Genomic DNA, 27,269 nt, shown 5'->3' with positions numbered 1-27,269 from the left:
AACTAAACTAATCCCTGGAATGTTAGCCAATGCCTAAGACAGCCCTTATCCTCACAAAAAGCATAGCAGACCCCTGGTTAGCCTAGTGACGTTCATAAGATTAAAACTATGCAGTAGAGCTAACAATGGCATGAAGAGAACTCCTTGTCTTACCTGTCCGTCGGTGCCTCAAAGCTCACGTCTGAGTCTTTGGGGGAGGCACCAAACGGCAGGTTTAAGGCGTTTTTAAAGGTAAACAGTGCAGGGCTCTATTAGAGTTAATGTGTGCTGCTCGTGCACCAAACTCACTCAGTTGTCAAAATCAGCTTGCAAGCAATGTACACATGTTAGGCCGACTCACGGATACAAGAATCGCTGGGCTTATATTGATTTTTAGGAGAATAATAGGCTACGAAATCTCAGTTCTACACCAAGAGTCAGCAATCCATTTGCCAGAGTTTGAATACATGGGTAAATCTATTGTTGTATAGGTGTAAAAAATATATATGTAAAAAATATATATTGAATATCCAGCCTAAAAAACGGTCTTACACACTGACCTTCAATCGTTTTTGAAAAGGCTGTGAGCAATGAACTACAAGGTGACGTCACTGCGTAGCCTCGTGTAGTTCAAAGAACGATATCCATATGACACTTATCAGGGTTAAATATAGAGAAAAATAGAGGTGAATCTCCTCGAGCATATGAGCTATCCTCTAGTGTGTGCAGGTCAAAACATGATGACAAAACATTTCCTGGAAAAACAGCACAGAGAAGAAGATTTTCAATGGACAGTACTTGAAAAACCTGTGATCCCATCACATACTAGCGACATCTCCAAATATTTATTTAGGAAAGAACAGAGATGGATTTACAAGCTCCGAACGAACGTGGTGGGACTTAAAGATAACATACCCTGGGTCTCTCTGTAAAATCTATTACGCACACTAACATTATAAATCAGAATACTAAAGGGGTGGAATGCTCTCATTGGGACAAGCCACTTTACTAGGAAAGCTATCCGTACTATTGTCACTGAGAGATCCACATATGGGTGACTATATGGCAATGATATTGCTCATTTCAAGTATATAAGGAATATGGTTTGAACTGGCCTGTGTCATTCTAGCCCCTGACATACACATCATTGTGTTAACATATCAGGCTTAATTCACTCATGTTCTGCCGGTATTGTTATGGATGTTTACCCGAACTGAAGGAACAGGCTTGTTCAGATCTCCACAATGTACTTATACATCCCATTATACATTGGCACTAGCATACTCCGAACCAGCATTGAAAAATAGACTACCTTAATGATGGGGCGCTACCAACTATGGGGAATGCTTAGTCATCATGTTTTGACCTGCACACACTAGAGGATAGCATGCTCGAGGAGATTCACCTCTATTTTTCTCTATATTTAACCCTGATAAGTGTCATATGGATATCGTTCTTTGACCTACACAAGGCTACGCAGTGACGTCACCTTGTAGTTCATTGCTCACAGCCTTTTCAAAAACGATCGAAGGTCAGAGTGTAAGACCGCTTTTTAGGCTGGATATTCAATATATATTTTGTACATATATATTTTTTACACCTATACAACAATAGATTCACCCATGTATTCAAACTCTGGCAAATGGATTTCTGACTCTAGGTGTAGAACTACACAAAGTGACGCCGTGATGTCACTTCGTAGTCCATATTTTGCGGCTGGTTCCGATAATTAAAGTGTCCTCGCGGTCGAACTACTAGGAATGACGCCGTGACGTCATCCTATAGTTCGGAGCGATGACAAGCTGGTAATATCCTTCCGCTGGCATTATCCTCCGCTCAAAGGTAATCTTATATAACGGAGATTTCGTAGCCTATTATTCTCCTAAAAATCAATATAAGCCCAGCGATTTTTGTATCCGTGAGTCAGCCTAACATGTGTACATTGCTTGCAAGCCGATTTTGACAACTGAGTGAGTTTATTTCATGAGCAGCGCACATTAACTCTAATAGAGCCCTGCACTGTTTACCTTTAAATACGCCTTAAACCTGCCGTTCGGTGCCTCCCCCAAAGACTCAGGCGTGAGCTTTGAGACACCGACGGACAGGTAAGACAAGGCGTTCTCTTCATGCCCTTGTCAGCTCTACTGCATAGTTTTATTCTTATGAACGTCACTAGGCAAACCAGGGGTCTGCAATGCTTTTTGTGAGGATAAGGGCTGTCCTAGGCTTTGGCTAACATTCCAGGAATTAGTTTAGTTACTAGACACCCTAGGGGGATTCAGCCGGTGAGACAATAGCTTTGGTTTTGTGAAGTTTATAAACATGCAGGATGGCCTTTTCAAAATATCAACACTTGAATTAAGACTAGCTCTATACCAACTGAGCATAATGTATCACCTAGCGGTCATTATTGAGACTAATGGGTCGATCTGTCCATGATGTAAGTAGGTCATCGATAGTAAGGACATAGCCTTTGGAAGACAGAGATCACTATCTGCATTTTCATATATTTCCAACCATTTTGCTTACAAGTGAGAGATATGCCATTGCGGACTGACCCATTTTGTGGTCAAGAGAGTACGCTCCACAACCACCAGGAACTTTGATCAACTCAAGAATTTTAATTATCAATGTTGACCCCCTGTTTTTGTCTGTTGTCCATCAGAGCGGGCCTCGTGAAACCTGAGCACGGTCCAAGTGAGGTGAGGTCCAGTCCCCGGTCAAGCTGGGTGAGAACAATATTTTAATTTAGCATTATTTTGCACGAAATTTGGAGTGGGAATGGTGCATGTTTGTATTTACATACAGTTTTTCTATCATATAGATTTTGATTTTGGTTTTTTGCATTCTTTTCTAGATGTGCTTATGCATCCACCGACCAGGGGGATCAGCTTTTAACAGGTTGTATTTACTCCAACCTCTGTTAATTGTGTTTGACATTTGATTCACACCACGTTTAAAAGCAGTAGCATTATATTAAGAGCAGAGGCCCTGATGAAAGCCAGGGGACTTTTTTGCCCCGTTTGGCAGAAACATGTTGGCCTTGTTTAACGACAGATATTTGTTTCCACTGTCGTCTGCACTGTTCTGTTTTTAACTAGGGGGCGTGTCCTGTGCCTAATAAAGATTTTTTTAGGACATCCCACTCTATTTTACACTCACCACCTTTTTGTTTGCACTGCGTATTCATTTTCACTACAACCATCAATGATCAGCCATTGTATGACCATCCATAAGTGCCTATGGATTCATCTTTGCTCCACGAACAACTCCGTGGGCAACTGGTCTCGATGATCAAGGGACCATCCACGTGATATTGGTGAGCCAGATGATAGGACTGATCACGAAGTTCATTTTGATGGTGATCCATTGACGAGCTTACGGGATTGAGTAAATTGGCACTGTATTTACGTCAGTTCATGCACCCAGACCCATGGTTTTTGTACTCTACGTTTCAGGCTACCCGTGGTGATTAGGGCACCGACTCCGTAGTTGTGATAGGTATTGAAGTCCAGGATAGCGTGCCACACATAGTGTCACTTTAGACCCCTGTATTCTCTTGGTGTGTCATGTATTGACTTGGGGACTCGAACCAGGAGTGGTCGTTAAATATTTGTATGTCCCTTTGACTGCCTCCCCTCCCTTGTTTGTTATGGATCAAGGAAATACAAGCAAACTCGTAGCCCTGGGGTATTAATTCTGGCTTAATGCTGGATGGCCTGCTTAATTTCGAGAATGTGATGCAGATGTCTATATCTTCCCTAACAGCATCAGGGACTTGAGCAAGAGTGAGTCCAGACATGATTTTACTGACCTCACCAGCGACTGGGGTACTTTGTATATTGAGAAGTAATACTTGAAGAATGCATTTAAGATGCTGGTCTGTGCCTGTAGGTTATCACCAGCTGGCAAGGATATTTCCAAGACTTGGCCCAAATGGGTGTCTTGTCAGGTCAGACATGCAGGGAGGAAACTAATTTGTCTCCCTCCTAATGTGTCTTGGCTATACAGGCATTGAGGCTGATGCAGCATAGTCGCGCTCAATGAGCAGTGTTAGAAATTGGGTATGTGCCCTTTCGAAGCAGGAACCATAAACCTAGTCAGGATAAGTCACAACATGCCCTAAATTAGCCTGTACTCACCTACTGGTAGCTTGGCACAGAACAGTCACACTTAATTCAAAAGGCAATGTATTAAGTATTTGTGCAACACTTCGTACAACAACACAGTGAAAACACCACAAAAAGAATCCAAACCAGGGTAGAAAAAAAGATTATGGTTTTATAAATACAAGTTCAAAACAACATATATCCATCAGGTAGAAGTCAAGATATGAATTTCTAAAGAATAGATTTCAAAATAGTCCTTAGAAGCACTAAGCGCTCAAGTGGGTTTTCTGGTTGCGCTAGACAGGGGCAAAGTCGAACGTTAAGGCCAACCATGATGAAATGTGAGCCAAAAACAGGTGCCCACTGAACCAAATTACTTTATCCAGGATGCACTGTCGTAGGCGAGGGTGTGTGGGGCAGCTGAGGCAATGTGTTGGTGTTGAGCCACAAAGTGGACGAGAGGTGGCAATTTTCTCCACGCAACTGCTGCGATTTGTCTGTTCCGAGTGTGAGCGCTGGTTCTGGATGCAATGTGTGGCTTCTGCTCCTGCAGTAGGCGATGCATCAATGCTAAAGCAATGCGCTGGTTCCAAGAACGATGCCCCAGGTCTACTCCACATAATCACGAGGACACAGTGGTTCTGAAGGTGATGCGTAGGGTCTGGCCCGGCAGCGACCTGGATGAGCTGGTTCCGACTCACGCAAAGGTGAAGACGCACCAGTTCAGATGAAGATGCGTGGGTTCTGGATGAAGAAGCACCTTAGGCCTCAGTTTCAAGGGTCCAGGACAGTGGTGGCAGGCCAGACTCACAGCTTGCAGAGTCCAGGTGCAGATGCAGGTGGTTCTAGTCGTCTTTAATATTCCTGAGTCTGGGTAAAAGAAAATAAGCCAGTAAGCCCTTGAAGTCATTCTGGGTTCAAGTGATGCAGCTCTAGTCCTTCTCACCCAGGCAGGCGTACAGCAGGCAGCAGGAAAGCTCACCAAGAAAAAAGCACAGCGAGACAGAGTTCAGCAAAGCAGCAGTCCAGCAGAGTAGCAGTCCTTTCAGCAGCATAGCAGCTATTCTTCCTAGCAGACTAGTCATACACCCAGAAATTCACTGATTTGGTAGTGCCAGAGGTCCAGTACTTATATATAGTGGTGCATTTGCTAAACTGGAATTTAAAATCCAAATTCACTATAACTTGTGATTTTAAATTGTGAGTTCAGTGACACTAAACCTGAAAAGTCTATATCTTTACAATTGGGAGTTACACTGAAAAGATGTAATAAGGTAATCCCAATGTTATCTTGTGGGAGAGATATGCCTTGCAGTAGTGGATTGTACAGTGAGTTATATTTATATGTATAAAAAGTGAAGGTTTAGGCCTGACAGGAGGGTTTCCTTGCCACGTCGACATGGCAATGTGAAACTGCACACATAGGCTCTGCAGTAACAGGCCTGAGACATGGTTATGGGGCTGCTTATCTGGGTGTCACAACCAGTGCGGCAGGCCCACTTATTTACAGGTACTGGGCACATGTAGTACCCGTTACTATGGACATATAAGTAAATTAAATATGCCAATTGGGGATGAACCAATGATACCATGTTTAGGGGAGAGGGCACAAGCACTTTAGGACAGGTTAGCAGTGATAAAATGCTCAGAGTCCTAAAGCCAGAAAATAACGAGGTCAGAAAAATGGAGGGAGGCAGGCATACAGTTGAGGGAAGGCCACCCTAAGACTGTCAGGTTTAACAAGCACCATGAGGAAACGTCTTCGGCTGTTGCTTTTTCTAGGGTGGGTATACATTTTTCAGTCTCTGCAATCTCCCTCTCAAGTAATCTACAAAGCCTCACTGTGTCCGTTTCCCACAAGCACCTCCATCCCATTCAAATGCCCTGTTGGATGCTGTGACCTGGTTTACCTTAAAGTATTGCCTTATATATAACCATTGGGATTCATGGAAAGCCGGTTCTTCTAGGCTTTCCCGGGAAAGATGCCATGTAGGCACTGGAATGACCGGAGGCGTTCCACTTCATGTCTAATATATGTGCATTGTGATCGGAAACTATATGGCCCAGATAGTTAGTGTGTCCAATTGTGTCTAGGATGGAGGAAGAGCATAGAATATGATCAAGTCAATCATAGAGGTTGTGTGTTTCAGAGTAGAATGAATACACTCAGAAGTGTGGATGTTCAATCCTCTGGGCATCTGCGAGTGCCCACCAGCTGACCCACTCTGCAAAGTGCTCTGTGTGGGTGCATGGGGGGTAGGGGAGTGGGCCTATTTAGTTGCAGGTCTAGCACACAGTTGTAGTCCACTCCTAGAATCCCCGGTGTCCCAGTTTTATGTGCTAGTACCCTAGAGAATGCAGCCCAAAAGGCCCCCTGGACAGTGTTTGGGGCTTAGATGCTGCCCAGGAGGATGTGTGAGCCATCAACCCAGCCCTTGACAAGTACACACCGACCCTCCTTGTCTACTATAGTGTTGAGTGCTTCGAAGGGGACACACGGCTGAATCCAGATCACTGCTCCATGGGCGTACATGAAGTGGGGCTATAACTAATCCCCTCTATAGTCTTTGTATCAGGGGCGGCTCATTCGCAATGGCGGGGGAGCGTCGCCCCACTGGAAGAGCCAGCAGCTAAAAAATCAAACAATATTTGATTATCATTTTATTTTTAAGCTGCTGGCTCAGCCAGCATGTGCGGGGAGGGGTGGGGGGTGGGGCATGGAAGGGGGTAGAAGGAGTGCTATATGCACTCTCAGGCCAAACAAAACACATATGCACACTTAGGTTTCTCCAGCCCAGCTTCTCAATGTAGCTGGACTGGAGAAAACCCACGGACTCCCTGGTCTGAGCAGGGCATCTTTCTAGCCTGCTCAGGCCAATCCCTCCACTGCACTGCAGCACAAGGATTGGACAGGGAGTCTAATGCAGCCCCAGTGCATGCTGGGACACAGAAGAAGCACCTGGTGCGACACGAAACGTGGCCGTCAACTTACGGAAGGGTTTTTTATTCTTCCCCCGCTCTCCCCTCCCACGTTCCCCTCCCCTCCCCACTACCATTTGTAAGTAGTGCCCGCCACTGCTTTGTATGTGTTGCTGCTCAGTTGCCATGGTGTGTTTCCTCAAGGAATATGTTGTGTGCATTCTGATGCTTAATGTAGGAGTAAACTGAGTAGTGCTTTCTCACCATGTGCATTGCACGCACATTCAGGGCGAGTTACCTGGTTTTAATGTGTGGGGTCATTTTTCAGGTGTGGGTCTGGTTGGGGAGTTAGGCATAACGCATGGACCTTCACTTGTGTAATTGTGGCCACCCACCCTCTGTGCCTTGGGAGTGCATGCTCCCTGTGGTTAATGAGGGAATTAACCATGACAACTTGTAGGGTCTACGGCAACGGCAGCCCGCACAAACTGACGAAAACATTGAGCCATTAGTTAAAGGTGGACTGTGACTCAACAGTGGCAGACAATGTTCGGGCATGGGTCAGCCCTTGATTACAGCATCTAGTCAGTGCAGGGAGGGGGACAGTGGGGAGGGTCCCCTCTCTTTCTCAAGAGGCAGTGGGAAACCCTCCACCCTGCGTCCACAGGTGTCTTGGTGTGGTGCCTGTCAGCCAACCCCATGTGTCTTTGGGTTTGTAAAGAAGAGGGACTTGCCCTCCACTAGGAGTTGTAGGCAGGCCAGAAACAACAAGGAGTTTTGGATGCCCAGATCACAGAGTCACTTCCTCATGCCCAAGAAGGAGTTTTGTTGGCGATGGACCGCCTCAGTTTAGTCTGGGAGTACCAGGGTTGTCCTATTCTCAAGTTTCAGAGGTCCGTTGTCTGGACAGCTTTCAGGATGCATCATGGTCCTTGAAGTGGAGGAGTTGGTGAGCATGGGATGTGGCTGCTCCCCAAAGACCAGCAGCCATGTGGACACCCTGTGAGCTCTTTACAGTGAGTAAAACTGTGTTAAGTCTCATGTAGAGAAGTAAGACTTGAACCTATTCCCTAGGAAGAGCAATGGGTCCCTCTGCATCCTTAGCCCTTTCCTTGAGTACCCTCACTTGATCCTGGAGGTCCTGAACAGCTTCTTGGTTGGTGATTGTCTGCAGTTGCAGAATGGATATTTCCCTTTCCCCATCTCTAGCTGTAAGTTTGTTTCAGAGAAAACTCTGCTCTGCCACTAGGGACCCTATCTTGTTCTGCATTGAAATTCAAGAGCTTTCTATTGTTGCAAGAACTCTGTCAGCTTGCACATAGATTCCTCAAGTATAGGGATTTCCCCCACTATGGTTGTTGTATTGATAGAGCGCGCGAGGTCACCCAGCCAATGATTCCGCCGTTTCCGGCTTCAGGGCCCATATACTTTCAATTCACACTATTCATTGACCAGGCGACTTCACGGGCTGCTATCAATTGTGTGTGTTCCCTACTTGTTATGACTCAGTGTACCCGACTTACCATCCACCGACACGGGTACCTATGACTTCAATGGATTAGGGGCCTAGCTGTAAAAGGAAAGGCAGCAAATGCAATTTCAAATGACATTCAATGTTGTTAAAATGACCACGGACAACTGGAAGTTTTAAAATGTTTATCTAAAGTTCGTTATCATCAAGCATTAGATACACAAGAACGAAGCAATCAACAACCAAGATAATGTAAATGATATAACTATAGAGAAATAACGACAGGGTAACCATTCAAATGTAATATGGAATGCAAATGGGAAAAATACTAAAATCTCAGAAATGTTTAAGCCTGGACAGACTATGCATGGGTTACTATAGGAGGGCCTATAAAGAGTAACACGCTAAACTTAAAGTAAAGGGACCTTTAAACAGTCTAGGTAAGGAGGTTCTAGACCATATCAGAAAATGACAAACAGCAATGCAAAATATGATCTCTAAAAGATTGAGAGACATGGGAACATATCATGAAAAATATGCAAATGACTTTCGTTCAATAGTTTGCGGTAAAAGCATGGAAAATCAACATATGCAAAGGTGTCACTTTATTATAGGAAAAGGTAGAAATATAGAAAGGTGCAAGTTTAAAAGAACTTAGAGCAGTATTTACCTAGACTGGTGTGGAAACCAAACCCTGGCCACGGGTTAGTTAAGGACAGGAAACCCTCAAGGAAGGATACCCCTCAAAGGACAGCAGGTGCAGAATAGACACCCCGGACAGGACAGGATACCCTCAGAATTAGGAATCAGGACAGGACCTCAGGACAGGACAGCAAACCCTCAGGACAGGACCGCTCAGGACAGGACCACACCCGCAGTTTGGAAGCAACGCCTGCGTTCCACCCTCTCTGCAGCTATCGATCAAGACCCCGATTGGGTCAGCGAACTCCCAGCAAATTGCTTTGCCAGCACTTTAAGGTTCAGTAAAACCTTAGTCTATGGTCAAATTCGGACAGAGTGCTCCGCAGCTCTCTGTATCTTCAGTCACCTATTGAGTACGATGGGTCAGTGACAGGTCAGCTAAACCAGACAAGTCGGACAATTCCCTAGGTAAACCCAGGGTAGATATACTCTTTTGGGACGGTGTACCACCCCCCAATGTTGCAAAGCGTCAGAATCCCTCAATTTGGATTGGTCCTAAAGTAGGATTTGGGTAACACACCAATCAGAACACGCTAATTTGAGCCTATATTAGCATACTTGGGTACCGCCTAGAGAGATTGGGGTTCTCATGAGAAACTGTGCAGAAATACGAGTGGAAATTAACATTGTAACACATGAGGAGCAACATTCGCCGTTCTCGTAGCGCAGAGGTGGCTTTCCCAGGCGCATCTTGACTGTGGCTGCCAGCTGGCTGAGTTCCACTGTCCAAAGTGGCCACCTTTCAATGCTCCCTGGTCATGCGCAGAAGAGACCGTCAATATGGCTCCCAATCAGTTTGGACCCCCATTCCCCGCGGTACATGAAAAGTAAGCGAGAACAAATTAATACACAGAAATAACGTTATGAAATCACATTCACAGGGTTGTACTTTCAACTTATCATCATAACATATACTTATGCAGTCTAAATGTTAGCTACATGGAAACAGGCACAAGAGCAGTGGCACGAGCAGTACCACATGATGGGCACAGCTATGTATTACGCATGCGCATAATTTTCCCTCCAACTCTGCAGACGCGTCAGGACACGTGAGTGTGGCTGACGCATGCGCAGTAACTAAATACAAGCGGCAGCCATTTTAAGTGACTCGAGTAAATTATTTTAGTAAAACATATAGGCAAGCGTCTTAATCTTTATTTAAACTAAATATAAACGTTAGTAAGACTTACACTTATTACTTTGTTACACATAAACGAGGTTCTTGACTTCAGCAAGTCGCAAAATATGCGAAGCTTTGCTTCATCAATCCCCTCTTTGATGATATTTACTATCATCACAAATAAATGGAACCAGATGCCAACTTTCTTTCACACTTTATACAATTCTATCTCTTCCAGCAATCGTTCCAATTTCTCTCTTTCAGTTTTGGTAGGGTGAGAAGTCTTCACCTTTTTGTATATCTGATCATTCACTTCTTCCAATTCAATCTCATCCACACTTCGTTTCACCCCTCTGGCATTCACTTCATGCTTTCCGGTGCGCTTGCGGCATTTGCAGCAGACAAATATGAAAAATAGGATGAGACCTATAATTCCAATTGGCATCAGTACTTTGAGCAATAAGCCTTTACCTATACTAGCGAACCAATGACCTATATTTGAGAGACCATCTACCAGTCTCTTCCAGGCACTATCAACCTCGAGTGGTCTGAGTTCCTTTGCCAAATTAGTAATATTTTTCACATATCTTTTGATCTGTACACTTTTTAACGGAATATAAGTGCAACAATGTTGCGCCTTCAACATCCGGCAGACTCCGCCCTCTTTCGCTAATAAGGTGTCAAGAGCAAGTCGATTCTGCAAAACCATTGATCTGATCGCAACCATTTCGGTATTGACCAGCAGAAATCCATGAGCTGTCTCAGTAGACAATACATCCACTATAGTAGACAATTTACAAATTCTGTGAGTGTTCAGAACCACTCCCACTCCAGGTATCAGTGCACTGAAAATACTACCCATTATTTCACCTATGCTTTCTCTTTTACTACGCACTAAGCCATTAGTATTTTCACTGCTTCCAGCGCCTCCATTCACTTGGTATATTTTCGGGAAGACAATGCCAAAATAGCAACTTCCATACCAGTGATCCGGCAATTTGAAATAAGCCTTGTCCCCACAAATATAATAAATTCCAGGAAACACAGGCTCTGACCCATTTTTGAAACCCCAACCTCCAATTACCTTGTAATTATGTTCGCATTCACTGGAACCAATGAAAATGTTATTATAATAGCTAGTCTTCTCGCGGTGAAGACATAGCTTGCCTTTCTTTTCAAAATCCAGCAACAGAGCAGGACCCGCCCCACCAGTTGAGGTGCCTTCCATGTTCTCTGCCCACTTTGGCTTTTTCTGACTTTCGTCATTAGCCTTCTTTTGTATTTTAATTCTCCTTTTCTCTGCCATGTTTAGGAACATCTTTTCCTGCTCATGCAAAGAACAAGTCAAGTTATCTCTGTGTGCGTCCGCTATGTCAATGTTACCTATAGTCAGGAAATAATCTCCCATGTATCGTATTGCGTCACTTTTGGTATGTACAGGATTCAAGTTCCCACGTATAGGAAGTTCAGAAAAGATCACGTCATTGTTAGAGTAATAGTACTGTAACGGTCCTCTTTTGTAAAATAAGCTAGCTAAAATGCTACAGGAAATTCCGTATGTCAGTGGCAAGTGATGGTATGTCACGCCTTCAGCCATAGAAGTAGGTAGCTTCATGCAGACATAGCAATCTTCAATTTCCATAGTCTCTACATAGTGTATTAACAAGTTGGCGAAAACATTTAAGCGTGTCCTGTTTTTGATTCTATGATAATGTAGTTCCTCATCTGATGCTTCTAAGTCTCGTTTTGTTTGTCTCAGTGCTCTTTCATGTCTAGCTACACTCTGTGTTGTCAGCTCTTCACTGTCAGTATTTACAATGTCAGTAGGGACAATGTTAGTATCTTTACTCACAGCAAAGGGTATAAAAATTGTTAGTCCTATCCAAAGTAATATCAGGACAACTACACTACAGACACATACCTTGCAGCAAGTTTTGCAACAGCTGCGACTAGGTCTACCACTCACGGTTGAATCAGACATTATGGCTCAGAAATAGTTTCTCGACCCCTCTTTGTGACCTTACACGAGTATCTTACTTTGTGTAAATTCACGGTGGCTCTTCTTCCTCTTCGTCAGAGTACTCAGGGACGGGCTCTCCGTCGCTTACGTCAGTGATGTCGAGATCTTCAAGCTCTTCTAACACAAGTGTCCATTCAGGTGACTTGTACTTTTTGTTTTGTCTCTTTATTCGATCACTCCTTCTTTTGGAAGAGTCTTCTGGTTGTTCTGCTATACGAGCACTTCTCCTTTCTTCTGCACGTTTTTCTTCTACTGTTTTTATTCTCAATCTCAATTTCTTTATGTATTTAGGCTCAAGATGCTTTCTTTTCTTAAGTCTCTTGGTTGGTACTTGGACTTCGTTTCCTTCTCTTGCCCTTTTATTCTCATTAGCTTGTGGCAATTCTGCTTCAGTTTCTTCTTCTTCTATCTGACTAATTCCAGGGCTAGTATCTGTTTCTTCTGCCTGGTTACTAATCTGGCCTTGTTCAGGTATACTGTGTGTTTGCTCTTCAAGTGTCTCTGATTCTATTTCCTGAACACTTTCTCCTAATCCTATCTGATCCTGTTCAAGCTCTTCGATCTCTTGATTTTCTTCTGCTCGAACTATTACACTATGTCTAGTCTGTCCCTTCCCGATATCAGGTGTCAGTGGAGGAGTATCAATCACTTGTTCTGTATTCCTCTCTTGTTCAAGATCCTTCACTTGTTCAGTATCGGGCACTTGTTCAGTCTCATTCACTTGTTCTGTATCAATCACGTGCTCTGTCCCTGTCTGACCTTCTCCTTCCTCAGTTTTGATGTGAATCTCAAGATTCTGAGGCTCTTCGCCTATGCCTTGCTTTTCCTGACTAGTCCACTCTCTACCTTCCCAAAGTCTTTCATTTGTTCGAATAGGGTCTTCAGTGAGGTCAATCAATGGAATCCACTCTTCTGGCCATATGCTTGGCAGCTCGTCTTCAGCTACTTCTGGCTCAGCTTCTTGGACCCCTTCAGCAGGCTGGACTCTTGGTAGTTCGTCATCAACTATCCTTGGGCCAACGTCTGCCGATTCTGCAGCTTGACTGGTACTGGGCTGTACGCTGTCAGCTACTTCTGGTCTGGCTCCTGCAGAGTCCTCTGCTGGACGTCCTTCTGCTTCAGGCACTTCGTCGGGTGGTACCTTCTGGGTGTGGCTGGCGTGTATCCAACGCGGAACCCCGGCACACTTGACTGCTGTGGTAGTAACCAGAATCACCTGACGTTTTTCTCCCCACCTTGGCTCCAGGCAGGTCTTCCGAGTGTGCTTCTTTATCTTCACCCAGTCCCCCGGGACCAGTTTGTGGAGAGGAGTCGTTGGATTGAGGATGGCGTCTTCTCCGATCTGGCGAGAGATAGAACGCACTTGGTCACCCAATCTCTTGCAGTATTCAAGTACCAAATCATCAGTAATACTCAACAGTTTGCTTCCTGGTACCCATGCTTGTCTCATTATTCTTCCCATAATTATTTCATGGGGACTTAGGCCTGTTTTGCGATCAGGAATACTTCTGAGTCCCATTAGGACCAAGGGCAGGGCCTTCACCCAGTTCAATTTAGTTGCATCACACAGTTTTGCTAGTCTGTTTTTGATAGTTCCATTTATTTGTTCCACCACTCCAGAAGCCTCTGGACGGTAGGCACAGTGTAGCTTTTGTGCAATTCCAAAGGCCTTACAGAGTTCATCGATGACGTCATTATGAAAATGTGAGCCTTGATCTGATTCAATAGTGACTGGCACCCCGAATCTAGGTATCAGTTCTTTTAATAAACACTTAGCTACTGTTTTTGCGTCATTTTTGGGAGTAGGGAAAGCTTCCACCCATTTTGAAAATAAACAGACCATGACAAGGACATATCGTTTCCCTTCACAATGGGGCATGGTGATGAAATCAACCTGTATCCTTACAAAGGGACCCCCGGACCTCCCAATTTTCCCCAGTTCCACTACAGTCTTCTTCCCTGGGTTCATCTTTTGACATGACAGGCACCTCTGGCAGAGAGACTCTGCTACTTTCCTGAACTTCTTACTGTACCAAGTCTGTTGGAACACTAGAATCATGGCGTCCCTACCAATGTGTGATCCTTCATGTATCAACCTCGCCATTGCGCTAAGTAGGTGTCTAGGTAACACAGGCATACCAGTTGGACCTATAATGACACCATCCACACGTCTTGGTCTACATCCATCTTCCTTCCACTTCTCTCTTTCTTGCCAAGGTGCCGCCTGCTGCCACTCTTTCACCTCATCCCATGTAGGCACTTCCTCAAACACCTGAAGTTGACAGCTGGTTCCTGGCCCCCCTCGTTTCGGATTTACGATATACCGATCTCTAGCGCACCATTGGGCCACTCGATCAGCATAATCGTTTCCCAGTGATACCTTGTCCATGCTCTTCTTATGAGCAGCACATTTTACCACTGCCAGTTCCTTTGGTAACTGTATTGCCTCTAAAAGGTCTTGAATAACTTTTCCATTTCGAATAGGAGTACCCGATGAAGTCAGGAACTCCCTCTGCAGCCACAACTGGCCAAAGTCATGCACAACCCCATAACAGTACTGACTGTCAGTATACACTGTTATGCGTATGTTCTTCCCAATTTGGCAAGCTTTTATCATAGCAATCAATTCGGCTACTTGTGCAGACTTGATGTGATATAAATAACCTGCTTCCTCAATTTTTTCGAAGGACACTACTGCATAGGCAGCACTCAGGCCTCCTTGTTCATGCCTTAGACATGAACCATCTACAAATAATTCTTTGTCATGCTCAGGCAAGGGCGTTTCTTTTATGTCTGGGCGTGGCTTGGTATTGAATTCAGTTAGGTCAATACAATCGTGTTCATCATCCACCCCCCCTTCCATATCCTTTGGGTCGGGGAGTAAAGTGGCTGGGTTCAGAATACTGCACCTGACAATGTTTACATTTGCAGCACCCACAAGAATCCTCTCATATTTAGTCAGCCGACTAGGGGTGAGATACTGTGTCTTTGTTCTGGTCAACAAAATTACCACTCCATGCGGAACATACACAGTTACCGGATGTCCCATGACAATTGACTCACTCTGTTCCAAACTAGCACAGGTAGCAGCTACTGCTTTCAGACAACCTGGTAATCCAGCAGCCACTGGATCTAAGGTGGCAGAGAAATATGCCACAGGCCTTCTCGTTGTGCCATGTTCTTGAGTTAGGACTGACAATGCGCAATTATCGCGAGTGTCACAGAATAGGGCAAACTCTTTGGAATAGTCTGGCATTCCCAGTGCAGGAGCAGTACACAGACAATCTCGTAGTCTGGTGAAGGCTGTTAAGCTTTCATCATCCCATTCTACAATTTCGGGTGTTCCTCTCGGTCATTTTTATCAAGGGCCTGGCTAGGACTGCAAATCCCAGAATCCACTGCCTGCAGTATCCTATCACGCCCAGGAACATTCTGATCTCTTTTTGAGTACGGGGTAACTGCATCTTTTGAATTATCCTCACTCTTTCCGATGTCACTTTTCTGACACCTTTTTCTATCTGGTGCCCCAGATATTTCACTGATTTGGCACAAAACTGTAACTTGTCAGGGGACACTTTATGTCCCTTTTCACACAGATGATTCAGTAGGGCAATGGTGTCAATCACACAATCCTTATGACTTTTAGACGCCACCAAGAGGTCGTCTATGTATTGCACTAAGACAGAGTTCCCGGGTAAGACCAAAGTTTCCAAACATTTTTTCAAGATCTGATTAAAGATAGAGGGGCTCTCTGTATACCCTTGAGGGACCCGGTTCCAGCAATACACGTGACCCTCGAAGGCAAATGAGAAAAGAAATTTGCTATCTGGATGCAAAGGAATGGAAAAGAATGCATGACACAAGTCTATCACTGTGAACCACTCTGCATCCCAGGGAATCTGATACAGAATCACTGCCGGGTTCGGGACAATAGGGCAACAGGGAACTACTATTTTGTTAACTTTTCGCAAATCCTGCACTACTCTGTACTTGCCACTAGGTTTCTTAATGCCCATAATCGGAGAGTTACATGGGCTACTCATCACCTCCTGTATGATGTTTCCTTCTAACAATTTCTTGATTTCCACAGCAACACCAGCTTTCACTTCTGCATTCATCCTGTAGGGTTTAGTATTGGGGTATACCGCATTGTCCTTTATTGCTATCTGTATGGGGTCCACATTTTTCATCAACCCTACATCTTTCCCAGTAAAGTCCCACACCTCCGGCTTCACTGCTTCCTGGAGTTCTTTGGGTAAATCCTGCATGGTCATTCGTTTAATTTCCGAATCAGGGCGGACTAACATTAATTTATAAATGCCGTCTTCATCTGGGGTCTGAATTTCAACACCCTTTGGTGTGCAAAAGATGGTACAGTTCATTTTGCACAGCAAATCACGTCCCAGTAAGTTTACTGGACTGGTGTCGCAAACTACAAATCTATGCATTTCCTTAAAGTTTCCAATTGATATCTCCATGGGCTTGGTAACAGGAGTACTAATCAATTGATTAGATACACCCACTACTTGGATGGCTTCTCCCGAGAGGGGTAGGTTTGGAACGTCCACTGTTCTCACAGTAGAACGGGTAGCGCCAGTGTCCAACAGAAAGGTGACATCATTTCCGTCAACCTTTCCTTCAATGTATGGTCCGGACTGGTCTACCGGCAAGGAGGCGCCAAGTACGCACTCCTCGTCCTCCCCTCTCAGGCCCCGTCAGTACTGGTCATCACAAAGGAAGGTATCATTTAAAAGATACTGCGAAGTTGCTGCATTTCTGTTCTCATTGCTTTCCCAGACTTCTATCTCATCTCCCTCTGCCTGTTTTCCCCTGTATACTTGCTTTGGTGCTCGGGGCACCTGAACTGTTTTTACCTGTGGTTGAGTCTTTCTCGGTCTCTCTTTCTGCGTCTGTGGAGTTAAATCAGGAGTTTTGGAGTTATCTTCGGGCAAGTAAGGACACTCGTTACGCCAATGTCCAATTTCGCCGCACTGATGGCAGGGACATTTCTTCATAGCCTCCTCCCTGCTCATTTTGGGCCGGGGCTTGCCTCCTCCCCCTCCCCCAGGGCCTTCATTCTTAGCATTTTTGACCATGTTACTCAACTGCTTTTCCTGCTGCTCTGCGAGCTTCACCTGAGCCCACATCACTTTTTCCTTTAGAGCCTTTTTCTTTTCTGCCATCTCGTCCTCGCAGTACTTTGCGTACCGCAGGACCTCATCTACCTTTTTGGAGTGCCAACAGATTTTGTTATCTTTTATCCACTGACAAATCTCAGGTCTTAAACCATTTACAAACCTGTAAATGAAGTGCGTCATGTCCTTCATCTCGATGTTATCTATACCACTTTATGTTTTAAACACCTGTAACAGCCTTTCATAATAGGAGTGCACTGTCTCTTCTCTTTCCTGCGTTGTTCTATCTATCCTGGTCCAATCAGTTTCCTTTGCTGGGACCTTTAGTTTCAGATGCTGAATTACCTGCTCATATTTTCTCATCACTTCTTTCGATGGTTCCCCAGTTTTTTCATCTCTCGGGTATGCCTCACTAGGCCAGGCTATAGCTATTTTACATTCGGTCCATAGATCGACTGGGACCACAATGTCGAAAAACCCATCCAGGTCTTTCCACAGGCATTTCTGTACCTTTACAAACCTTTCCACTTGCCGGTGCCATTCAACTGGCTTCTCCCGCAATTTTGGGAAATCGTTAGTAAAGGACACAATATCCTGTCTGGACCACGGAACGTGCACATACCTCCCACCGGGTACTTCGCGCATGGGGCATAAAGTTTCGGGCTTGTCTACTTCTCTCAGAGGGAATTCAGGGGTAGCTTGTCTGGAGCGGGCCTCCTCTTTCTTATGTGCCCACCTTGTTTTCCATTTTTCCACGTCTCCCCATTTTTGCAAGACTGCAAGCAATTCTTTAATCTGCAATTTTCTTCCTGACACATTCAGACTTTCTAAATCTTTGTCGGAAAACTCAGCTCGGTATGGTTTCTGCAAGGGCTTCGATCTTGATATATCTATCCCCATACTAGCTGCAGTGTCGGTCAGTTTTTCATGGAGCACCCTAGTACTCCGGGTAAGACTTTTACACATAAACAGCAACTCTTCTTCAGAATAGGTATTCAATCTGTCTAACCCCACATTTCCTGCCATTAATTCCTCTATTTCTACTCTCAGTTTGTAGAGGTCTAAAGGTTTCGTTTGCGGAGCCTGTTTTTCTAATTCACGACTCCAATTTTCAATTTCTTCCGGCGTTACCAAAGAGACACTCCTAGTCCCTGTTGCTGATTCTAATTTAATTTCTTTCGCATCAAAAGGATTATGCCTCTTCTGCACTCCCTTTCCGGTCTGTTTGTTTGGCAGATCCAAGAACACAACATCAGACTCACACTCACTGGACTGATCGTCTATTAGTAAGGGCTCTTGCCTCGGCGGGGCCATTATCGGGTTCATAACTGGAGGGTTCAGACCTCCTTGATTATTCCCGTACAACGGAACCACTGGTCCGATTGTTACCGGAATAGTCAAAGCTTCAGGACTGGTATTTAACCGGGAAATTTTCTGAATTATTTCTGACCTCTGTTTAGCTATGGCCTCTTGCTCCCTTTCATCTAACACTATTCCTAATGTTCGGTCCGGTATCATCTGTGGGGTCAGTTGAGGCGTAAAACTCGGGGCAGTAGGATGCGTCTCACTTGGTCCCCCACCATAATTTGGTTTCGGGAACAAAGTTCCCATGCCAAATGACCTACGCTCTTCCCCATATGGAGGCTGCAAAAAGGGTACTCCTGAACTTAATGGTTTCTCTTCGTTTTCATAAAGAGGTCTGGGGTAAAAGAGCTTTTCACGGGAATATTTTTCCTCCTGGTTCACGGGCATACTGGGATATATATTTCGTACCTCTGGGGGCTCGGGCTTCTCAAAATAGGGCAATACCTGGCCCCCTCCCCCCCTACATAGGGATCTGTCCTCCTCCTTAATAGATGGACGCTGGTGGTTCTCTCCTGTACTGGAAGGTCGGGCTCCCTCATTATAAGGTGGCGGACTTCTCGTAAAAATGTCATCTAAAAATTCATCGTCTGACTCCCCAGGAGCTCCCCAATGCTTACTCTTTTCTGTCCTTTTCTCTCCCCCAGAAGGGTTACCTGCTGGCATCATGGGAAACAGACCCTCAACAATCATGCTCTGCCTCCACTGTTTCATCCTCTTATCCCTGGTCTCTTGTTTCAGCCTGGGGTACCATTTAGTCAGACCTTTGTCCATTCGGGGTTTCTCTCTTTCAAAAGCCTCAATCTCCCATTCCTCTAATGCCTCATACTGCGTTAGTCTCGGTCTGGGATGTAATTCATTCATGCGGGTTCTCAAATTGAATAAAATTCTACCATTAAAAGTACCGTCTAACGGAAAAGCCAATACTCCGTCATCTTTTGTGTACTTCACCCAATTCTCCAACCACACACAGGTGTTGTACCCTCGGTCAAACATCATGAATGAGGCAGGAGTATTCGGTGGCGGGACAACAACGCCTTCCCTAGATTTAATCGGTTTGTCCATTTTGAAATAATTCTTTACCCTACTTACAAGGGACATCTTTCTCTTTCCTCCGTACATAATATCGTATCTATTGGCTTTCCACTGATCCCTTTCAAACCCTTGGTTTCTCGGATCGGGTCTAGTTTCTGGACAATACGAGTGCCACATACGATTTCTACGCTTAACTTTGTTTACAAAGCTACCTCCAATCAGAACGCGCCTTGCAAATTCTGTGCGACCAATGAGGTGCACGCGTTCAAAATAGTTTCGGCCAATGGGTGCGCGGCCCCTTCGTGAGACAGTCCTCACTCCTCGGCGCTTCACCCCTCCTTTACAATTCCAGCCCCGCTACCCGCCCGCTGTTTCTACCAATCCCAGCGCGGCACGGAGTGACGTCAGAGACGCTTCGCGACTGACTCCCTCCCTTCACAAGGTAACGGAAACTTTCTTTCCTTTAAAGTGCTCAGTGCTTGATTATTTTACAACAAATACACATTCGCCACAGTGCTCAAGTGTCTAGACAGTATAGCTTTGTTTCGCTGCAAGTAAACTACTTCCATTTACTTTTCACGCGCTGCGGGCAGATCTCTTCCGCCTACCCTTCACTCTAGCATCAGTGAACCTGTTATTCCCCTAAACTCATCCACTTCTTTCCGGGATATGTTCCGAGTCTAAGGTTTCTCAGCGGACCCCTTTGCTTTCACCCAAGCTCCGAGGAACCTGCTACTTTTCCGATGTGACCCTTACTAGGTTACGCCACTATGGGAATTTTGCCAATGAACCTCGTTACTGACATTTATTCACACAGGTATTCAGAAACCCCTAGTTAGTGCTTCCCGGTTATCCTAACCTGCACCTAACTTTCCTTTAAGCCTGTGACCTCAGGACAATGGATTCTATTCACCACTTGCCCTTTCAATTCCCCGGGGAGTTCGGACAACACGAAACAATACGGTTTACGAACGCATGGATTAATACATATAACAATATAAGAACAAGAATAATAACAATACAGCAATTCATGAATTGTTTTTACAAGATATTATTCGTGCGTATTCACAAGAGATTGATCAGGTCTCTTAGAACAGCCGCTCTTTTAGCAGCATTAATGTACTAGCAGCTTCCGACTCAACTAGTCTAACTAATCCTGCCTAACCTTTAGCTAGTCCCTAACCATACCTCTGCTTACCAGAAAACTGATAGAGCGCGCGAGGTCACCCAGCCAATGATTCCGCCGTTTCCGGCTTCAGGGCCCATATACTTTCAATTCACACTATTCATTGACCAGGCGACTTCACGGGCTGCTATCAATTGTGTGTGTTCCCTACTTGTTATGACTCAGTGTACCCGACTTACCATCCACCGACACGGGTACCTATGACTTCAATGGATCAGGGGCCTAGCTGTAAAAGGAAAGGCAGCAAATGCAATTTCAAATGACATTCAATGTTGTTAAAATGACCACGGACAACTGGAAGTTTTAAAATGTTTATCTAAAGTTCGTTATCATCAAGCATTAGATACACAAGAACGAAGCAATCAACAACCAAGATAATGTAAATGATATAACTATAGAGAAATAACGACAGGGTAACCATTCAAATGTAATATGGAATGCAAATGGGAAAAATACTAAAATCTCAGAAATGTTTAAGCCTGGACAGACTATGCATGGGTTACTATAGGAGGGCCTATAAAGAGTAACACGCTAAACTTAAAGTAAAGGGACCTTTAAACAGTCTAGGTAAGGAGGTTCTAGACCATATCAGAAAATGACAAACAGCAATGCAAAATATGATCTCTAAAAGATTGAGAGACATGGGAACATATCATGAAAAATATGCAAATGACTTTCGTTCAATAGTTTGCGGTAAAAGCATGGAAAATCAACATATGCAAAGGTGTCACTTTATTATAGCAAAAGGTAGAAATATAGAAAGGTGCAAGTTTAAAAGAACTTAGAGCAGTATTTACCTAGACTGGTGTGGAAACCAAACCCTGGCCACGGGTTAGTTAAGGACAGGAAACCCTCAAGGAAGGATACCCCTCAAAGGACAGCAGGTGCAGAATAGACACCCCGGACAGGACAGGATACCCTCAGAATTAGGAATCAGGACAGGACCTCAGGACAGGACAGCAAACCCTCAGGACAGGACCGCTCAGGACAGGACCACACCCGCAGTTTGGAAGCAACGCCTGCGTTCCACCCTCTCTGCAGCTATCGATCAAGACCCCGATTGGGTCAGCGAACTCCCAGCAAATTGCTTTGCCAGCACTTTAAGGTTCAGTAAAACCTTAGTCTATGGTCAAATTCGGACAGAGTGCTCCGCAGCTCTCTGTATCTTCAGTCACCTATTGAGTACGATGGGTCAGTGACAGGTCAGCTAAACCAGACAAGTCGGACAATTCCCTAGGTAAACCCAGGGTAGATATACTCTTTTGGAACGGTGTACCACCCCCCAATGTTGCAAAGCGTCAGAATCCCTCAATTTGGATTGGTCCTAAAGTAGGATTTGGGTAACACACCAATCAGAACACGCTAATTTGAGCCTATATTAGCATACTTGGGTACCGCCTAGAGAGATTGGGGTTCTCATGAGAAACTGTGCAGAAATACGAGTGGAAATTAACATTGTAACACATGAGGAGCAACATTCGCCGTTCTCGTAGCGCAGAGGTGGCTTTCCCAGGCGCATCTTGACTGTGGCTGCCAGCTGGCTGAGTTCCACTGTCCAAAGTGGCCACCTTTCAATGCTCCCTGGTCATGCGCAGAAGAGACCGTCAATATGGCTCCCAATCAGTTTGGACCCCCATTCCCCGCGGTACATGAAAAGTAAGCGAGAACAAATTAATACACAGAAATAACGTTATGAAATCACATTCACAGGGTTGTACTTTCAACTTATCATCATAACATATACTTATGCAGTCTAAATGTTAGCTACATGGAAACAGGCACAAGAGCAGTGGCACGAGCAGTACCACATGATGGGCACAGCTATGTATTACGCATGCGCATAATTTTCCCTCCAACTCTGCAGACGCGTCAGGACACGTGAGTGTGGCTGACGCATGCGCAGTAACTAAATACAAGCGGCAGCCATTTTAAGTGACTCGAGTAAATTATTTTAGTAAAACATATAGGCAAGCGTCTTAATCTTTATTTAAACTAAATATAAACGTTAGTAAGACTTACACTTATTACTTTGTTACACATAAACGAGGTTCTTGACTTCAGCAAGTCGCAAAATATGCGAAGCTTTGCTTCATCAGTATCAGGAGTTAAGGGTGCCTGTGTAGGTATGGTTGATCTTAGACAGCCCATCGCAGAGGGCTAGGGGAAGGGACAAATGGCAGGGCTGGATCAGATATGAGAAGGGATGTTAGATGAAGGGTAATGTGTGAGGTAGCCTTTGGGTATGTGAGGTTCCAGCTCCATGGGGTTCCAGGGCAATCGGGCGTGGAGGATCTCCACACACGATCAACAGGGTCTCCAAAATTCATTGTCAGTACAGCAGGCCAGATACTAAATGGGTCCCCAGTGTAGGTTTATAGACTGCTCACAGCGCCTTTTCCTTTGAATATGTTCGTAGACAGCGGTGCAGTTTGATTATCTGGTGCCGACTCCCGCGTCCCAGACAGTTTGTAGTTTTTCACCTTTGCCGATGCATACACCATCTCCTAACAGCCAAATGAGCCTGTTGCGGCCACTGTGAACGGGCCAATGCAGAAGGGCCGTGGTCTCCTCCCTCATCAGGGCTGTGAATGATCTTGGATGCCACAGAGGGCCCATGGCAGGCATTGGGCCTGAACCCTGAAGTTGTGGCCAATAGGGGGGGGGGGGGGGAGCAGGGCAAAATCCCCAACGGAGAGCCTCCCAGTCTAAGGGCAGGTTCCGGCAGGAGGCACCTCCTCATTGTAGCCAGAATCTCATTGTCTGTTTTGTGCCAGTTGAGGCCAGTCACTGGGCATCTCACCGCTGCTTCTCCATTGCCCGTGCCTCTCCAGGTGGCATGGGCTTTGCCGTGATGATACACTGCACCTCAGGTGTGTGAATGGGGGGGTCCTACGTACACCACTGGCGGCCAAGAGATTCACTCAACCGTTGGTCTGGTTCTCATGGATGAACTGAAGAAGCTGTCTAGCAGCACCTCACCCAGTCTGGCCAGTCACTGCCCCTGTCTCGTGGCATTTTTCCTACCATCTCTTCCTACGATGGAAGGTGCAGGCTCCGGAGTGAGAAGAATAGTAGGTGTGGGCCACTGATCTCCGGGGAGCCCCCTCCTCTCTCTTGCACCCAGTTCAGGCTTCCACTAGCAGGTCACTATCAGCAGGCCTCAATCTCTGTCTGGCGGCACATCTCTCCCAGACACTCTCCGCAGTGGGTCGTAGGTGTGACCTTGAGCTAGGAGGTGAAGAGTTTTGCCTCTGGTTGGTCTTCCCGGCACTCCACTGTTTCTGTTGCCACCCAGTGGTAGCAAGTGTATCAGATCGGGGTTAGGCCATACCCTGCCTGGACTCACCGTTGCGGGCTGCCGCTGAGTTGGGCCCACTTGGCCAGAAGGCCCCGTTGATCGAGCAAGGAAAAGGAAGGAAGACACCTCATCACCAAGAGAGGCGCAGACAGCGGGCACTTGCTGATGCTGAGCCCCTGTAGTAGATATGTAAGGAGTTTATGTCTAAATGTGCAGAGCCCTAGCTAAGAGAGAACACCATCTTGGTGTGTTAAGCCATGCCCCTCGCAATTGAATCAATAGTGTTACATTAATTTATGAATTCAGAAAAAGATACAAACATTTGTGATGATTAAATAATAAATACTTTTTTAGATGTGTTAACATTAAACTACATTGCTTTAGTTAACAATTTCAGAATTGTTTTATTTAAGTGAACTAAAGGAGCTCCTATGGGGTTTTATTTAAACCACTATCTCCATTTTTATGTTTTGTCTGCACGACACTTGCTCTGTGCTTGTGAAATCTCTTGCATTTAATATATCTTAAAAGGGAGCTCTTATCAGTGCCCATCACCAAATTAGTGTGTTCATTCGCTTTTGTGTGAAACTTTTTTTCAAGTTCCCCTGGCTGCATGCATTTACGATACTTCTACTAAAGCTGTTCACACTATTTAAGCCCCAGTCACTGTCAGGACAGGATCTCTTCCCACAGAAAAGGCAGGCAGCTTCTAACAGTATGCTGGAACGCTTGCTTTTATTACTTAGTTGTGTAAATCAGATGCTTTAGCCTTAGAACGTTTGTGGCATTTCCTATTCATGCCTCAGTATCTTTCTTTGAACTATGTAGGCATTATCAGATTGATTTTTTTCAACTTAATCTAATTGGTCATTATAATCAAATTCTAAATCTTGTAATAAATATTCAAGAGCTATGCTATATTTTACTACTATTAAGGTAGCCCCAAGTGCAGTTACCTTGCAGACAACGGAGTCGTGATTTGAAAGGTGCAGTAGCACTGGGCCCCAAAGTTGCCAAAATGCCTCTAAACACATAATATTGTTATATTTGACTACTAAACAGGCAGTCACAATCAGAGTTACCTTGCATTTAGAAGGGACTTGATTTGAATGGTGCAGCGACACTGGGGCCTAAAGCGCTAGGGACCCACTAAACCCTGATTATTGCTAACATTTCAAACTAAACAGGCAGTCACAAGTGCAGTTGACTTGCAGATAACAGGGTCATGACTTCAATTGTGCAGCAGGTGCACTAACACCAAGTCAAAAAGCTCTAGGCACCCCACTAAATACCTAAAATTGGTATATTTTACTACTAAACAGGCAGTCAGGAGTGCAGTTACCTTGCAGACAACAGGGTCATTATGTGAATGGTGCCGCAGGTACAGTGGCACCAGGGTCAAAAGATGTCATAACTCCTCTAAACACCAAATACTGCTATATTTTACTACTAAACAGGCAATCACAAATACCATTATCTTGCAGGCACTAGGGGCAGGTTTTGAATGGTGCAGCTGGTGTAGTGTCACTGGGACCAAATGTTGTCAGAATTCCTCCTAAACACATAATATTGCTATTACATCAATTGATTCTATTATTTCCCTCCTTCATTTTTCTAAATTTTACTATTACTTACCTGCATTGTACTACTAGTAACAACACAATATATTGCCTTTTAGTACATGAACAAGTCAAAAAACTTTAACAGACTTTCTGTAACTTATATTGTAGAGCTACTCAGTAAGCTGCAACTTACACAAAAAACAGCTTATTATTAATCACATAGGTGAAACCGAATGAATTTACTAGTGCTTGTTTTCTATGGGAGGGTGATGCAGTTCCAGTGGTTGGCCATGTGTGGTGCTTGACTTACCCCAGCAATAAGCCGGGGTTATTTGAATTCTGTTTTGGGTCCCTTTTTGGCTGTAGTAACTTTAGAAGTGCAGTTTGTGATTACTGTTTACTCTTTTTGTGGCTGGGTGCTCCCTTAACCGTTCTTAAAGTCCTATTCCTAAATTCCTCCAATTTAGTACTAACTATGCCCCTTTTTCAAGCCTCTCCCCAACCCCTCCCTCATTTACTACACAGTAATAAACTTACATGTGTGAGGATCTTCTCATTGAAAAGATAGGAGTGTTGTAGGTGGAGATTTACACACATAGGTGAGTCAATAGCATTTTGTAGTACTTTAGTAGCACTCTTCTAATACTACTAAACATATTATAAAATGCAGTTTGTGAATAAGCCCCAATATGTTTATGAACAGTGCTTGTGAGTTGAATTCGTTATGGGAATGTAGAATTGAGAGGCACACTTGCTACGTTGTATTGCATTATTCTCAAAGATACATCTACTAACATCATAAAGGAATTGGGGCCCATCTACCTCTTACTTTGAGATCAGTGTCATATCATTTCTCATTATAGATTATTTTAGTCTGTTATAGACTACCTATAGTTTTGCTGCTTCAGTGGTACTGCTCTCTCAAAAATGTTCAAAAAAGGGTAAGTGTGTGATGGGAGACTAAATAAATAGGCTGCTGGAGTCCAGCCTTATTGCTATGGATTTATTACTGTGTGAGTTTATTGGCTTTTGCGTTTCCAGGTACCTATAGTAAGAATGCTTACCTTTTAATGTGTGACAATAACAATCTTTAGGAGCAATAGGAAGTTTATGTTCGGTCTATGACTGTATTTTCAGAATGTGCTGTATTTCTGGATTTTTTTTACAGGGCACATATATTTACATCATGCTTTTCCTTTTCAACAGCAGTACATCAAACTATTCAAGAAACTCGCACTGACATCCCCGATATATCCCCTAAGCTTCCCGACTCAACACCGGGTAAAGATATTTCTCCAGACATTAGTTACCTCAATCTCATCACTAAAAAAGATCTAAAACCTATTGTATCATTGCTTGCTCCCAACAATA

The 27,269-nt window shown here is 44.5% G+C and overlaps 1 protein-coding gene across 4 annotated transcripts in view; it reads left to right on the top strand.

The window, feature by feature from the left end:
• ABI3BP (ABI family member 3 binding protein) overlaps positions 1-27,269 on the top strand; it is a 2,192,437-nt gene that overhangs the window by 1,610,521 nt on the left and 554,647 nt on the right. For 3 of the 4 annotated variants that reach the window (XM_078657771.1, XM_078657774.1, XM_078657773.1), the window contains one exon: positions 27,105-27,179. The exons of the other annotated variant lie outside the window; for it this stretch is intronic. In XM_078657771.1, the coding sequence (XP_078513897.1) occupies positions 27,105-27,179 (75 nt within the window). The remainder of the gene's footprint in view (positions 1-27,104; positions 27,180-27,269) is intronic. 4 annotated transcript variants of the gene reach the window in all.

This window comes from Lissotriton helveticus, chromosome 8, assembly GCF_964261635.1.
Source record: "Lissotriton helveticus chromosome 8, aLisHel1.1, whole genome shotgun sequence".
In the NCBI taxonomy this organism is placed as follows: domain Eukaryota; kingdom Metazoa; phylum Chordata; class Amphibia; order Caudata; family Salamandridae; genus Lissotriton; species Lissotriton helveticus.
This window is presented reverse-complemented; position numbering and strand designations above follow the sequence as displayed.